The sequence below is a fragment of the Giraffa tippelskirchi genome, chromosome 5, assembly GCF_054371585.1.
Source record: "Giraffa tippelskirchi isolate mGirTip1 chromosome 5, T2T-mGirTip1v1.2.pri, whole genome shotgun sequence".
Lineage (NCBI taxonomy): Eukaryota > Metazoa > Chordata > Mammalia > Artiodactyla > Giraffidae > Giraffa > Giraffa tippelskirchi.
The window spans coordinates 113,013,506-113,030,731 of NC_137279.1; the positions used below are offsets into that span (position 1 = coordinate 113,013,506).

Genomic DNA, 17,226 nt, shown 5'->3' on the forward strand with positions numbered 1-17,226 from the left:
GTGAATTAGGTGGTTCCAATACTCTACATGCGACTTAATTTTTGCCCTGCCTAATTTTTGCCCTGCTGCTACCAGCAAAATCCTAAAGAAAAAAGCATTAACCTCATTTTGTATAACAATGCTTTCTCAAGATCTGCTAAGGGGAACTATCAAGAAATGGACAGAGAGAGCACAGGAGTAGATCATTCAATAACTCACAAAACTAAAAGATAATATTTAATTCCTTTTACCACAAAGTGAAAGTGAAAGGAGAGTTGTATTAAAATTCTTTGAAGGTCTTTGAAAAGGGTTCATTAATATTTGAAAAATAATCAAATATCTGTCTGAAACACCCTTGAAAAAAGCAACTAAAATGATAAGTTTTCCAATCATTGTAATAACAGAAGTCACCATTTAGTTAATATTTATTTGCTAAACATTTTACATGTATTATCTCATTTGAGCCTTAGAAATAAGTATCACATACCCATTTTACATGTGAAAATAAGACTCATATTGTTAAGTTACATGCTTTGGGTCTCACAGCTAGTAAATGGAGGTGGGAATTGAATTCAGTTTTATGTGACTCCAAAAGCAGTGCTCATATCCATTATACCAGTGATTCCCAACTTTGGTCACATCATGCTGCATGCTTAAAATTATAATACTTGTATAGATTACCAAGGTAAACTGGAGGGACCCGGTGAAAACAACATATATTTTCTTCATATTATAAAATTATGACATGAAAAATAAAGTACAAAATGTTACAGATGATATTAAACACTAATTGGTATAAATCTTCCAAATCAAATATTTTCAATTGCCAAATTCAGAAAGTGTACTGGTGGAATCATACCAACAATGTCCAAATATCATTCTAACTGCTGTGAAATTTGAAAAGTTAGTTACAAAATGATTTAAAATCATAAAAATGATTTAAAATTTCAAAACCATAAAACATTTGCAAACAGCACACTGCAAGCCTTCCTATGCACTACACTCTGGTTAGGAAGCCCTGTATAACATAATTTTGTTTTTTATAGAGTATTATGATTAGACACTAGTATATCCAGAGCTTCTCAATAACACATCTAAAAGAAATTTAAACAAAAAGTAACGAAAGAATTATAATACTGTATTCCTCCTGAATTTCTATAGAAACTTTATTGGTAACATTCATTTTGTTAAAATAATAACAATGATTGCAACTTAGACTAAGTTTGATAGTTTTACAGAGAGGAAGTAAAAATGACTTGCAAGTGTATCAAAGGAGATATTCAACAGCAAAATTATTTGTATACTGTGATGAGTGCACTTTGTTTATAGAAAGAGCAAGGAAGATAACTTTAATTGCATATGTGTGTTATGTCATGACTCAAGCAAATGCATCTCCTCTCTGCAACCTATTTGAATCTATTCATTTAACTTGCTCAAGAATACAAAAAAAACTTACTTAAAACAATGAAATTGATTAAAAAGTAAAAGCAAATGTTGTAGTACTTTGATTTTTACCTACTGCTTTTGCAATTTCCTAAGTGATCATGTGTTTAATTTTGTTTTTAATTAAATGCACTATTTATAAAATCCTGTATTACAACAGCCTAATATCCTGAGGGGATCTCTGATTATGAATGTAAACCAAAATAATCATAGAAGATAAAAACACACCTTTACTTTCATAACCAACTGATCAACAGAAACTATGCTAATGCCTTGAGTACTATAGTTTATATCAAATATCTGAAAGGCCCCAAGGAGCTATGTCCAACAGTAGCTGGCACATGCTGGTTAACAGTTCATATTTAAGCATCTACTATGTACCAGGGACCATGCTCATTCACAAATGATACCTGTTATATGGAAGAGTAGCAGTTTGGAACTTCAATTTTTTTTTCATACATTCTATAAGATCAAGTATTCAAGGCTCAAACTCCAGTGCATAACTTCCTCTCTTTATTCAAAAAGCTGTTACCAGGGCTTCTGCAATCTACAAACTGTCAAATATGTTAACATGAAAAGACTAGCATGGGCACCCTGAACACCCTAGAGTACAAAATAAACCCTGAGTTATGGTGGTGCATTCTGTCCTCTGGAGTGTCACACCATAAAAATTTGGCACTTCTCCTAAAGCAACTTCTTTTTCCCCAAAATCAATCGCTTTAAAAAGCAAAGTTCTATTGCTTAGAGAAACCATTACTTCCACTTATTCTTGACCCTAACAGATCCCTAGAAAATACTAACAGTGAAGAAAAAATGTGGCCTGATTTATTGGTAAGCTGACATCAGAGTATTTTATATGATTCACCGAGCTTCTAGAAAACAATCTCTCAAAAATTCTAAAACTAATCAGGCTGAGTAAAATGCATCTGACTGTACATAAAAACTACTTAAAACGAATGTCAAGTAAAATAAACAGTGATTCCTGAAGCCAGTATTTTTCGTTTGAAGAAACAAACCAAAAAGCCCAGCTTAACAGAAGTCTGTCACTATCATATCTTTTACAGTATGTCCAATTTCATAATTTATCCTAAGATAACTGCATTCCCACTGAACATCATCCCCAGCAAATATTCATCAACTCCCGCTGTGTAATCTATTATCATCATCACATTCTATGCCACAAACCTCAAACAAGCCAGTCCTTAAATATCCTCAGCTCACACCAGCTCCCCCTTTATAAAAACAATGGAAGGAGTTATAAAAAGCCTTAAGAAAATAAAAGTGATAGGAAGTAGTAGATAAGTACATACAGCCTCTACACTCAAACTCTTCTCCTTTACACCTGAGAACTTGTCAGTTATTTCAACCATACACCTTTGTGTTCCTGGATAACCCAGCGTTCCTCCACCTCAGCGAGAGCTCAAAATGTCCACTCTCTAATAAATGACAGGGTCCTACGTGACCACTCTGTCCCAGCCCCCCTCTCTATTATTATTTACAATATAATATATCTATTAATTATTCACGCCCCCCAGCTCTAATCTGTCATTAAGTATCACCACGCTCCAAACTCACAAGCCATTATACAAGCCCAACACACTCTCCCGTCCTCAATACCAACTCACTCTAACCCTTGAAAAACCTTCTCTAACATCAGCTCTTCCTTTATGAGCTTTTCCCATATTCCTAATACAGTCTCAATGTCCTACTGAACCACATTTCGAAGCTCCTTCGCTAAACACAATCCCAGCATGGTGGCACACCCTCTTTCCAGCCTAATTCCTACAACCCCAAAACCCCACCCCCTCATCACGCCCTCCGGCATCAGCCACCAACCCCCACACCCCGCCCCACGTCCGTCACGCCCTCCAGATTCTTCAGGGTCCTCTCCTCCCGCCCGGCCTGACCCCCCAATAGGACTCTCAAGAGCCTGGGCCCTCCAAATCACCCTGCCAGCCCCGCCCCCAGCCCCTCACCGAGTAGCAGCAGCTTCACTTCTTTGGCCGCTTTCTCCCCGTCCTCCCGCAAATTGCGGTCGATCATCTTGCTTCGCTCCACCGCCGCCTTGTCTTCGGCGCTCAACGTGCACCCCATGGCGGCGGCGGAAGAAGGGACCGGGCCGGGGCTCACTCACAAACCGCGAAGACTGCGGCTTGGCAGGCGGAGACAGAGTCTACTGCTGGGCGGCGGCCCTCTCCGTCAGCTCCCAGAGCGCCCAGAGGAACCGGATATCCGGCGTCTTACGACACTTCCGGCAACGCCCGCGGCCGTTACTTCTTCGACCTCCCTAGCTGGGGTAAAGGAGGCGTGACCAAAAGCGGAAGTACGGAGAGAGAGAGGAGGAGAGAGAGAGAGAGACCAGGACGCCGAGTGTCGGTTCCGTGATGTAGGGCCGACCTGTCGAGCTTATTGGGTGCCGCTCGACTTTAGTCCCCTTTCACCTTTTTGGCTGTCTTATTTGGATGAATATGGAGATACCAGGGAGTGGTTTCTCCGGTTCAAGTCACCCTCCCGAGGTCGCACGGCCGATTGGGGTGGGGAATGGGAATTCCCAAGTAAAAGCCCGCAACCCGCACGGGAATTTCTGCTGGGAATTTCTCACTGGCCAGAAAGCCCAATTAAATTCTGGCTGTGGAGATCTGAGACCAAGTGTAGGATAGTTTGTCTGTTGGCGTCGTCCCAGCCAGAGCTATGGGATGAGAATTACAGAGTCTGGGCCTCGCCGCGGTCACGCTCCACATCTGGAATAAGTTAAGACCCGCCATGCTTGGGACTTTGCAGTCCCTTTCTGCCCTCTCCTCTGGCTTACCTACTGGTACCCAGTGGGCTTGAGAGTTGCCCAGCTACTATGTCGGTAAAGGATCTCTTGAAATCGGTAACAGATCTTACATTACTTGAAAGGTAAGAGTGTGGTTTTTCCATGAAATTTCCATGCTGCCTTTCCCCCCCACAAGCCAGATTTAGCGCTGACATTTTGTCGTGCGTTAAGGGCTTAGGACTTCTACCAAGATTAGTCAACCAAAGTTACACACCTTAAAACAAACCAGTGCATCCTGTGAATCTCCTATTAAAATTTCCTGTTGTGGTAACACACGAAAAGAGAAGTCATAGTAAAATTTGTTTATCAGCTATAGTATCACCTGGGAGTCGATAAATCCCCCATGAAAGCCCCACACTGATAGTCTTTTTACTCATAATCCTGGATACTATGGTGAAAGTAGCCCTACATTGAAGGCAGTGGCAACCCACTCGAGGACTCTTGCCTGGAAAATCCCCTGGATGGAAGAGCCTGGTAGGCTGCAGTCCATGGACACGACTGAGCGACTTCACTTTCACTTTTCACTTTCATGCATTGGAGAAGGAAATGGCAACCCACTCCAGTGTTATTGCCTGGAGAATCCCAGGGACGGCGGAGCCTGGTGGGCTGCCGTTTATGGGGTCGCACAGAGCCGGACAAGACTGGAGCGACTTAGCAGCAACAGCAGCAGCAGCCCAACATTACCGTCACTGCCAAAGAGCCCCACAAAAACATTCTCCGTACATTCTAGGGAGGGGAACTCTTGTAGCCCCCAAGACCTTTCCCTATGATTAAATATTATTTCCCCAACCGAACCTAGACCTTAGAATATAAGATCCCAACAGAAAGATCTATACGGTGACTGATGATCATTAGAGGGATTTCTTGAAAACCACCTTAAATAGCCTCATGCACCTTAATTTATTAATGCCAGTTCTTCAAAGTTCCAAGTCTCCTACTCTTCCTAGTGACTGTTAGAATATAGAGGGCTGCTCTCCCATAATCAATACTTATAGGGGGAAAGGGCAAGAAGAAGGGGAGAAAAAACAATATTTACTGAGTACCTATTTGCCAGGAATGGATAGGTACTTCGTGTGTGTCATCTCGTTTATTCCTCACAACAACCCTGTGATTGTGGGTTGTTATCCACATTTTTACAGATAAACAAATAGGCTCAGAGAAATTAAGCATCTTTCCAAGTTCACACAGTGAGTTAAGTAGATCTGACTCCAAATTCACTCCTTTTCTACCATGCCATTATAAGATGTTACCTCGGAGTCCTGACAACAGCTTTTCATCTAGGATTGAGAGTTACTCCAACAACACTGGGGTGAGGGAAAAAATAACTTGAGAGCACTATTTTCTCAACCTGTTGATTTCTTCAGTGGATTTATAAGTCAAATTTTGCCTAGGAACTGCTTTCACAAGCTTAAGAATTACATATGGAACTTTACCAAATGTTCCTGGTGATTAGAATATTCCTGGAAGGTGGTCATGACAGAAATTGTTGGGAAAGTTCTCAGCATTATAGAAGAGAAAATTTTATTTCCTTCATGATCAACTTAGGGAAAAATAAATGCAAATAAACCAGCATATGTCAAATTCTGTAATAAACGCCAGTGAGGTCACAGTGTCAAGAAATTTCAGCCTAAATTAGCAATATCCTTGCACTCAAGATTTTCTCCTTTGAAGTATAGTGAAGGAAGGGTTGGAGGGCAAAGTCAAAGGAAAAGGCAAAATAAATTAACAAAATGGCTGCCAGGCAATACTCCCCCTCCCCACCTACATGCATCTTTCCTATTTCCACTGGACTCACACTGCCACCTGCTGGTAACGCTCAGTCTACTAGTTCAGTGATGTTTGGATGTTTTCCCGTCTAGAAATGCGATTCCTCATGAATTTATCTTAAAAGGGAGGAGAGAGTGGAGGAGAACATGCCTTCAATCGCAAAAGACTCTCTTCCATGTATAAATTATCTGAAGGATCTCCTCAGTGCAATAGGCCTTGTGCTAAAATAAGTCTAGCAGTAGGAAGACAGAAACCTGGAAATTTTCCTAGATCTGAAGAGAAAAAGCTGCCCTATTTCATTTAATAAATCATTTTCTTCAACTAGAGTTTCATCTGCAGCCCCCACACTTTCCAGTCTGCAGGAAGCCTCCATGTAGACATGTTGCTGCAGTGGGCTGAACTCTGAAGTTAGAACCATGAACATATTTTTCAATATGTTTCTCTAAAATTCTATAATGCTTTACTATATATGAATGCTCTGTCAAAATATAAAACAAGGTACCTTATCAAATTAAGACTGTTCACTCCTTGAAGGCAGTGACTATAAATCTGTGTGATCCCAGAGAATGGAGTATTCAGCTATTATGCACTGGGTTGAACTGAAGGAGTCAATGTTGATATCGGCATAAATTTTTTATAATAAAAATTATTTATTAGCTGTTCAAAGGGGAAGCTATCCTACTCCCACCAACCCATCTTCCCCCCTGAAGCTCAATAAACCAGGAATTTGTTCAAATACAGATCACATCACCATCTGGTCCTGCCTTAACTCTTTAATGTTACCTGATTGAAATGAGGGAAATGGATGAACAGGTAGTCCCAGATGGGTGTCCTGTCCAGTTTTGCAGTTATTCCCCCTCCCTTGAATATACCGCCATCAGTACCACCTAACACAGTTCCTACAGTCTCAATCAGTGAACAGCTGAGCCCAGTTCCTGTGCCCCCTGTCCAACCCAGGGCTGCAGATAGGAGAGAGATTTAAGTCTTTGTCACTGAAGCTAATTTTGAGAGCGATGAATGGGAATAGGGAAGCATTTAATGAACCATGGAAACCCCACCTTTCCCATTCCCAACCTTAGTCTCTTGTACCCGGTTGTCCAGGGGACTGGCGATGGGTCACTGCCATGAGGAGAGATATCAGGGAGGCCAGTTCTGGAAAATAAAGATTTACAGTATTATTGATCAGAGTTATTATGGGCCTCTCTGTATCCAACCACCTTAGCAATTCAAATGCTAACCCCCACTTTCAGCAATCCAACCCCCAATCCTTCCACTTCATCCTAAAAGACAAGGAGAAAGAGCCATCATGCTTTTATCTTGCCTCTGCTAAGATCAAGTCCCAAAATTCATCTCTCACGTCTAAGAGAGAGACAGAAAAAATACAACAGAACAGCTGTTCCTGGAAGGTGGGAGACAGAGCTGCAGTCAGCTTTCCTGTCTTCTACTCTATGGGCCCTGATTACTACTTCCCCTTGCTCTGACCGAACTCAAGAAAGGAATAAAGCTGGTTCTCTCACTTCATGGAAACCTCAGGTTTAAAACTAGAAAAAAGTCTTTTAAATGGAAACACTTGGCTGCAATTTTGTCCTTTTTTTAAGCCTAGCAAGGAAATGAGAAGTCAGGGGTCATTTTCTTACCTTGCCTGGGTGCAGTTTCTACCATTGGACTATTATACTGAAAAATGAAAAATCTAAAGGGTCCTCAGAATAACTCCACGCCTGGCCTGCTGCCCTATATCCTCCAACTCCTGCCCTTAGAATTTCCCTGCTTCCTGAAGCATGGAAAGTTCACTGGTTGAAAAGCATCATCATCATCTTACCTTTGTGACTCTTGACTCTCGTCACCATCTCACCAGGTTCCCTCCCCCAGTAGTCAAAGATCATTGCCATGTCCAAGGCTTTTGCCACATATCCATCCAGTTGGCTCTATTGCTGACCCAGAAAACATTAAGCAAAAGCTGTGTGCAGAGACCCCAGCCCCAGCTATCCAGGAAAAGGTGATCCCACAAGGAGTTCCTTGCAGTTATAACTGGCCCCCAGCCCCATCACCCTCCAAGTGTCCACCAGCCCATCATGACTCCAGTCGTGGTGAGGGGGCGGGATGGAGGTAGCTGTCCGACATGATGATATCGCTGGTGAGTTGTTGCTCCAAGAACTCAGAGGTCTCCTCAGCTATCTGGCCAGGGATTCGAAAGTCAACTGCAGGTGGCTCCTGCTTGGGGCTGGGTACAGGTTGGGAAGCCCAGGACTCCGTGGGACAGCCAGTGCTCTGAAGAAACTGCAGGAAGTTCTCCTCAATGGAGCCCTCCCGGCTTGGCAGCCTCAACTCCTCCTCTGGAGCCTGTTTGAAGAAGCAGACAAACTGCTTGCTGAGCTCCCCCCGGATCTGCCGATTGAGACATCCGTAGAAGAAAGGGTTGGAAGTGAAGCAGAAGTAGCCAATCCAGGTCACCACATTCTCCACCTGCCCCGTCGAAACGGGCTGAGCACTCAGGGCGACGTAGAGGTGAAAAGAAAAGTAGGGCAACCAACAGAGCAGGAACTGTCCCCCCACAGCCAAGAGGACCACTGCTGCCTTCCCTCCCCCAAACGTCCGGTGTGGCGTGGTCTGGGGGGCCCCCGAGCTGGTGACCATTGTGGAGCGGCTGCTGAGAGACTCAGAGCGTTGCCGGGGGGTCTCCATCCACGTGGGCAGCGGTCCGTGCTGCATGGCAGCCACACGGGCTACTCGGAACATGCTGCAGTAGACCACTAGGATGAGGAGCAAGGGCAACAGGAAGTAAAGGACAGCAAAAACCACAACAAAAAGCTGGCAGTAGGCACTGTGGCTCCATTGGAGTGAGCAGCCTAGGGGGATGCTGGGAGCTCCCTCGTCCCGCGAGACCCTTCCCAACACTGGCACAGAAGCCATGGCCAAGGCCTTCACCCACACACCCACCAGAACAGAGGCCACCAGCCCCAGCGTCATGCGCACCTCATAACGCATGGGGTGGACCACGTAATAGTAGCGCTCCACGTTGATGGCCGACACTGAGAGAATGGCCAGGCTAACAAAGCATACGCTCAGGAACAAGTAGAGGCGGCAGGCGACCTCCCCAAAGAGGTCATGGTCAAAGAGGGCGGAGCTGGAGAGCATGGCAAGGGGCATGAGGGTCAAGGCGGCCAGCAGGTCCACCAGGCAGAGGTGGAAGACAAAGACAAATTTTCGAAGGGCAGGTGTCTTGGCAATAACAGCCATCACAGCAGCATTGCCAGCCACAGCGGTCAAGTCCAGCAGGAGCATGAAGAAGAGGGCCACGGATTCTGAAGCCACGTCCCGCAGCCCTGCCTCCGGGACCCCACTGGCAGTAGAGGGACCTGGGGTTTGAGGGGCCCTCCCCAGAGTGGAAGAGTTCCCTGATGACTGGGGGATGGGTGAGGACTCCATGGGGCCGAAAGAGGACACCCAGGGCACCTCCTGTCACAGACCCATCCCCCATCCTAGTCCTGTGCCCCTGGGATGACAAGCCCAGGCCCAGGCTTCCCAATTTTGTGTGTGCAGATCTGGGAGAGGGAGTGCCTCCTGCTGGAGCCTCTCAGCAGGCTCCTGTTGCCAGCCTTCAAGGCCAGTGACAGGGCTCAGGAGGCAGCTCCGGTCCACCTTGGTGACTGCAAAGAAGCAAGAGACGGAGCGATGCAGGAGCCTCACCCACTCAACACTCCATCTTCTGAGTGGTCTCCAGCTCCTTTTCCACTTCCTTTTCCTCTCTTTTCCACACCCGTATCCCCTTTCAAGCACTGTTGTCCAGAGTCTAAATCCTCTGTCTCCCTTTCTCAGGGTCCCGCTGAGCCCTGGGATCGTGCCCCAGTTTTAAGGTTGCTTATGTAAATTTCCTGATTTCTTGTCTCGTAAGAATGGCAGGAGTCGTTTCGGAGAACAAGCACGAGATTCGGTTTCCAGTCCCAGGGCTGGGAATTACTAACTCTGTGGCTCTTCTCAGCTTCAGTTTCCTCATAAAGCCATCTGTAAAATGAAAGGAATGATACCTACTTCACAACTGTGTTTGGAAGATGCTGCAGGATTTATTAACAAAAATCCTAATAAGCAGAAATGTGTATATGGTGCTTTCCACATGCCAGGCCCTGTTCTCAGCACTCCACATATATTAAGTCATTTTAATCCTTATGCGACCCTATGAGGTAGATATCCTTTCCCTATTTTGCAACTGATAAAACTGGGGCCTACCAGAGATAAAGGAACTTACCGAAGGTCACATAGCTAGTAAGTGGACAGGTCCAGTTACACACCCAGGAGGCCTGGCTCCAGGGCCAGTACTGCAGCCCACCGTGCCATGCTTCACCTGAAGGTGCCCTCCACAGTGGCTGCAACACAACAGACATTCAGTAAATAGTTGTTGAATTTGAAACATCTCTAAAAATGTCTCTCGGGCTTCTCTGGGAGCTCAGTGGTAAAGAATTCCACCTGCCAATGCAGAAGACACGGGTTCCATCCCTGGACCATGGAAGATCCTACATGCCACAGAGCAACAACTGCAACTACGGGAGCCCGCACATCTTACAGCCCATGCTCCACAATGAGAGAAACTACCCACGATGAGAAGCCCGTGCACCACAATGATTAGTAGCCCCTGCTCACTGCAACTAGAGAAAAACCCACACAGCAACGAAGACCCAGTACAGCCAAAAATAAAAATTAATTAATTAATTAAAAATAAAAATTGTCTCTTGCTGAATTGGGGCTACCACTGGGAAGAGATCACTTGAAAAGGGGAAAGACTGTGCTTGAGTTTGCTCTAACATCACCACCCCCAAGCCAAAGAGCTGCCACTTTGGGAGTGAAAAGGACCAGTGAAAACAAAACATCCCACTGGCAGGAAACTGGGAAGTCAATTCATCCAGCCTCCATTGCTCCCAAAGCCAGAAGGGCATAAGTCATATGAAAGCTGCCCATCTCTACCCACTCATTAACTTCCCAAAGTCACTGTGCCCCCAGAGGTGGGAGAGGAGCTGCTCCTAACCTTCCCCTCTCCAGGGCCCTTTATCTCGGGTCATTGCAGCTGACCCTGGAGGGACCTCTGGCCAAAACCCTCCTGTTCCTGGACTGTTGCCACAGACCCAGAACAAGAAGGGGGAGTAGGCATCTGTATAAAAGGTATAGGGGGTGAAGGTGGGTGAGCATGAAGCAGGTAAACTGGAAGAAACTGGCAAAGGAAGAAGTCTCCGGGTTCAGCGTCTCTCATTTCTCTGATGAAATCTGTTTTATGTGTCTCATTATCCATGCTGAGTTCGCACAGAATTGAAATAAGTTGCCCAATGTACAGTTGACCCTTGAACAACATGAGTTTGAATTGCGGGAGTCTACTTACACGCAGATTTTTTTTTCAACAGTAAATACTACAGTACTACAGGATCCCATCAGCAGTATGGGATGCGGAACTGCAAGACAGAAGGCCGACTACAGTTTATACCCGGATTTTTCACTGCTCAAAGGGGCAGCACTGCTAACCCTCACATTGTTCAAGAGTCAGCTGTAATTTTAATTTTTTTGATTTCCATATGCCATTCTTGCAGTCCAGAGTCCCTCAGCATAGTGTACTAAGGTATAAAAATTAGAGGCAAACTGTGGCCGTGCCAAGTCTGATGGGCTTTTTGCAGACAAGTCAGAAGTTTCCTGGGTCACTCTCCTCGTGTTAAATCAGAGGGTTGGACTGGACAAACTTCAAGGTTTCCATATGTGATAACACTGGATGGCTCAGTGAGTTCCTGGGCCATGGAGGGCCTGGTGGCTGCTCAGTTAAAAAACTCCATCATTTCTCTGACTGAAGTAAAGAGGCCCCCATGGGGCAGATGGGTCCCTTGCCCCTCTATAGCTACAGCCTTACAATCACACTTAGTTTTTGGCATTACCATCAACCTTGCACTAATTTAATTTCTATCATGCCATGCATGCAATAGGTGCTCAATAGAACTTTGTGACCTGAATCAAACTCAGATTGATCAGTTGAATCCCTTCCTCCAGGATATACACCAAGAACACTCAGTCCATCAGTTGTGTGCCAGCCAGGAGCCTCTCTTCTGGAATGAATAACCTGGGCTCTTGGACTTAAGGGAATCCTGACTTTGAACTAACTACCTAGAGATGTGCCTCTCCCAGGGAATAAAAGCTCATATCACATAGACTCGGAGTCTGTGGAAAAGGTGAAAGAGAGGGCTCAGAGTAGAGACACTTATCATTAAGACAACCTTCCAGAAAAAAATGTGGGAAGAAACACCAGGAGAGGCAAACTTGCCATTTTCTTTCTATGCCATGACTCCCCCCATCCCTTCTACCTGGGAGTGGGGCCCAGAAGACATGACTCTGGGCCCCTGGGAGCTAAAGGAGTCAAGGCCCACCGCATCTGCCCAGACATCGAGAATCTGCCAACAGGGCCTACCCAGGGTCCCAGACTGCAGGAAGCAGATGTCTGTTCCATGTGGAGTTGGAGAGGTGCTGTACAGCCATAATGGAGCCCTAGGCAAGAAGGCATTGAACATTCCTCTTTTTCGCAGCCCCTCTGAGCCTTACCAGTATCTCTGCACCGCTCCCTAAATTCCAGCATTCCCATTTACCTTCGAAAGAAAAACAAGTATACCTGTTCCCCAGCACTTCCTCACTGATGGACCAGGGTAAAGGCTGGGAGGGACATGGGGTAACAGTTTCACAGTGGAAGCCCGGAGAGCCTCTCTCCACTCCTCGCTCGATTATCGTGGCTTCTCGGATGCTCTTATCCTCTCCCTGCTCTCTTCTAGCAACTCTTCCCTCACCTCCAGGACATCTCAATACCTGGAAGGCTTTGCCATCCTAGAGGCTGAAGTCCGGGCCTCTAGCAGGGGTATGGTCAAGTTACAAATAGCCTTGTCTCAGGAGGCTAGATGTACATAAGCACCAGCCCAAGGCCACAGAGGTGTTGGGATTCACATATACCCGTTTCTTAGTTACAGAGCTTCCATCCCAAGGACCCAAGCCTGGCCTTCCTTCGGATAAGAGCATGCCCCCCCTAGGCCAGGAGAGATTTTCAGGGGGCTCTGGCACCTCCCCCCGGCAGAGTTGCCCATGTCTAGGACACAGAGTTGCCCGTCGGCCAGGATGCCAAAGGACCTATTCCTAGGATGTAGGGGACCCGTTTCTATGACATGGAGCAAGATAGATGGGAAACCCTGTCTGTCTTCAGGATGTGGATACTCCTGCTGGAGATCAACCCCCATCTCTAGACTTCAGAGATGCCCACACCCCAATATTTCCTTCAGGATACCTAGGGGCCCATCCCCAGACAAAACTGCCCACCATAAGGGAGGGTGGGCTGTACCCTTCTGTGGGGTACCTCAACACTCATCATCAGGCCTGGGTCTGGCCCCCATTTCTGGCCTAGTTGGCAACTCCTACCTTTGCTGAGCAGCTCCCGGCTCCCATGTGATAGCGCCTCTCAGCTGATGCTTCTCCAAGGCTGCTGAAGCCTGAACCACTGCAGTGATCAGTGAGAGGCAGCCGGCAGAGCAGGATGCTCTGAGAGCTTCTGGGTCCTAATGGCCTCCTGCTTCCCACCCAGACCCTTGGATCCACTTCTGGAGCCAGGAGCCAGGGACCAGTGCCCCCAGGCAAGGTACCCAGGAGTGGGCCCAGCCCCTCCCACTCCTCTCAGGCCGCTGGAGTGGTAGCTCAAAAGCCTGGTGAGGCCAGGTGATGGCAGGCTGGGGAGACCCTCCTGGCTAACCTGATGCCATAAAAAGAGCATTCAGAGTCAGGAGATCCGGGTTTAAGGCCTGACTCTGGCAGTTCCTAACTGTGTGACCTTAGGCAAGTCACTTGTCATTTCTGGCCTTGGTTTCTTATTTGTTCAAAGGGAATGAAAGTGAAAGTGAAAGTGTTTGTTACTCAGTCGTGTCCAACTTTTTGTGACCCCACAGACTGTAGCCAGCCAGGCTCCTCTGTCATGGAATTCTCCAGGCAAGAATACTGGAGTAGGTTTTGCCATTTCCTACTCCAGAGGATCTTCCCCACCCAGGGATCGAACCTGGGTCTCCTGCATTGCGGGCGGGTTCTTTACTGTCTGAGCCACCAGGGAAGCCCTCAAAGGGAATAGAAGACAAATGATCCCTGAAGTTTCTAACAGCTGTGCCATTGCCTGGTTCTGTGACATCAGAACCAAGGCACTTCTGTAGTAGGCCAGTCAGTGCAGACACAGGGCCCCAGGGTCAGGTCTGACGGGCTGTGGCTCGAGAGCATGCCCAAACTTGGGCTCCTTTGGAAGCTGCTTCCTGTATAGAGAGAACAGGTTTGGAGGAGAGCTAAGGGCCTTGTCCTAATCCTGCATTTGCCCCTCAAAAAGCGCTTTATTATTGTCTTCTTAGATAGTATGTTTTTGTGGTATGGGGCTGCAAGAGCTTGTGGAGATGGGAGAATTGAACATCCTCATAAGCCACCCTGTGGTACCAACACAGCACTGCTCCCTCAAGGCAGGGTGGGAGGCAGGCACTTGGGGAGGCTCTGATTGTTCCAGATCTGTGGGGCTGAACAGAGCTGGGAAACATCATTGGCAGAAGGGCAAAGAACAGGTGATGAGCCTTTGGAAGTGAGATGAAGGGGCATGACTTCCCACCAACTATGAAGAAAACAGCTCCCTCAGGATTGGGGCTGACACCCAAGAACAGGATCCTAAGACTATAGAGTTGTAAGACATCCTACAGGCCAAGGCATCTGTGCTTCTGAGGCCCAGAGAGGTGAAGAGATTGCTCAGAGTCATGTATGGCAGAGCCGTGCACCTAAACAAGGAATTCAGTCATGATATCTGCTCCAGAGCCCTTTTCCCTGAGACTCACCTGTATGGGAACTCCTTCTGTCTTGAAAAGGGAAGAAAGGGAATTCTGGAACTGTTTACCAGACCCCAATCAAAGAGTCATAAGAACAATGAATTACCCAGGGAACACGAAGAGGGCAAGGTGGCTGTCCCAGGCCACAACAAAGAGTCTGGCGACCAGCCCAGACCCACACAGTGATCTCCACTGTTCCCATCCACCCTTTCTTGAGCTCTTATGAGTGCCAGCCCCTTTACATACGAGGCCTTCAATCCCCACACCAATTCTATGAGGCAGCCATCATACACCTTACGTCACAGACGAGGAAATGGGTACCAGAGGTGAGGTGACTTTGCCCAGATCACATAGCTAGTAAAAACCAGAGCCAGTATTTGAACCATGTATGTTTGAAGTCAAAGCATTTACTTTTTCCCCCTTACCCTCATGGCTTCTCTGGAGGCCTGACATGAGACTCTGGGCTGAGGCCCTAAAGCCAATTCCATAGAAATGGCCACTACCTTCCAGGAAACAGCCTAAAACAAAATTAGATATACCTGAGTATATACTTAATATATAAGTATAATTATAAATAATATAATAATTATTATAATAATTATAAATAATAATAAATAATATAAATATATAGGTATAATTAGATATACCTAATTAAAATGTCAAATTAAACCCAAAGACAGCAAAGTGATTTTTATAAAACCTTGTGCTCTCATATTGGCAGGATCATCCTGGCATCAGTCAGACCCTCTGGGATCAGGTAAAGCCTGTCCCTGATCAGCGCCCACATCATTCCTGCAGGGGCCTAGCTCAGACTGACACCCCCATCCAAGGATTCACAAAGAACCAGAGGCTACACTTAGAATGGGATTATAGGAGGGACTTCCCTGGAGCTTTCGTGGCTGGAACCCATTTTCAGTCCCTAGTTGGAGAACTAAGATCCCACAGGCCACACAGTGTGATCAGGAAAAAAGAAAGAAAGAGCGCTGGATTGGTCAGAAGTCCTTGGTTCTAACTGGGCTTTATTCTGTTGGTCAACAGCGGGAATTTAGCCTGTGCCTGAGTATTTCTATCTATAAAATGGATAAAATTCTTTACTTCCTACTTACCCAATAGGGATTTGTTGTTGTTGTTTAGTCACTAAGTCATGTCCAACTCTTTGGGACCCAATGGACTGTACCCACCAGGCTCCTCTGTCCATAGCATTTCCCAGGCAGGAATACTGGAGTGGGTTTCCATTTCCTTCTCCAGGGGATCTTCCCATCCCAGGGATTGAATCCACATCTCCTGCTTGACAGGCCGATTCTTCACCCCTGCACGCCCTGGGAAGCCCATCTAATGGGAATAAGAAGCCTGCAATACATAGCCTGCTTCTCAGGCTTGGGGAAGCTAGTACAGTTACCCTAGCTGGTCAAACAACTGGGGTGGTGGCCAGCAGGCAAAGTCTCCAGGTCCTGAAGTCCCTCCCAGGATCCTGGCAGGGTCCTTGGTACTGAAGTCTGGTTTAGTACTGAGGTCTGATTTCATCCCAGGCTTGCTCCTTGCCCTGCCTGACCCTTGCCCACCATCACCTCTTTTTTATTTTTGGCCATGCCACATGGCTTGTGGGATCTCAATTCCCCAACCAGGGATTGAACCCAGACCCCAGCAGTGAAAGTGTTGAGTCCTAACTTCTTGATCATGGGGCAGTTCCCCACCAGCACCGCTTGATGGGGTTCTGTCCACCCCTCCCACTCTCTCCTGCTTCCGCAAGATGAGGCCTTGAAATGGACCAAGTTTATCTTTCATTCATCCACCCATGTGTTCAGACGTCTCTCAAATGTTCCGTATGTGCCCATAGCCCTCTTCCATAGCCTGCTTAGTGGCACCCACTGCCCTCCTCCTCTCCTCCCTCTGGGTCTGTCAAAACCTGCTCTCAGGAAAGAGGCTGATAAATCCATTCACACCGATAGCAGCTTAATGTGTTCTCTCTCCCAGGAATATTAACAATTTAACAGGGAACAAAGGGAAGAAGCCGGATGTTGGGCTTCCAGCATCGACAAGGGGTGTCCCCAAGATCCCACAGCAAAGACTGTTGTTGCTCTTCAGGACGCCATGGTGCCCTCCCAGCCCCCACCACACCCACATGGACACGCAAACCTCCCCATGTGGAGAGCAGGCTCACAGCTGGGACCTCCCCACCACAGCTCAGCTCCCGGCTCTCCAAAAGCCCCCTGTGCCAGCACCAGCCACACCTGCTCCCCAGGCAGCCAGCCCCCTGCCCACCATCTGTGGCCAAGCTGAGGGGCTAAAGAGGGAGTTGGAGGAAAGCAGAGGTGAAAGCCTTTCCATTCCCTTTATTCCCCCACAGTCTGGCCTACACCCCCTGCCAGGAGC

General features: G+C 46.8%; 2 protein-coding genes across 3 annotated transcripts in view; both read right to left on the minus strand.

Annotated features, from left to right (window-relative positions):
• Positions 1–3,639, minus strand: part of GNAI3 (G protein subunit alpha i3) — a 52,324-nt gene extending 48,685 nt beyond the window's left edge. The window contains exon 1 of one of the 2 annotated variants that reach the window (XM_081487095.1): positions 3,399–3,639. In XM_081487095.1, the coding sequence (XP_081343221.1) occupies positions 3,399–3,516 (118 nt within the window). In that variant the 5' untranslated portion in view covers positions 3,517–3,639. Of the gene's footprint in view, positions 1–3,329 lie in introns of both variants that reach the window. The other variant, XM_081487097.1, reaches the window with a different exon arrangement.
• A 3,126-nt stretch (positions 3,640–6,765) lies between these two features.
• GPR61 (G protein-coupled receptor 61) overlaps positions 6,766–17,226 on the minus strand; it is a 37,766-nt gene continuing 27,305 nt past the window's right edge. Inside the window, exons 2-4 of the mRNA XM_081487082.1 lie at positions 10,251–10,368; positions 7,827–10,009; positions 6,766–7,159 (exon numbers count right to left, since the gene is read on the minus strand). Coding sequence (XP_081343208.1) covers positions 8,078–9,433 — 1,356 coding nt within the window. The 5' untranslated portion in view covers positions 9,434–10,009; positions 10,251–10,368 and the 3' untranslated portion in view covers positions 6,766–7,159; positions 7,827–8,077. The remainder of the gene's footprint in view (positions 7,160–7,826; positions 10,010–10,250; positions 10,369–17,226) is intronic.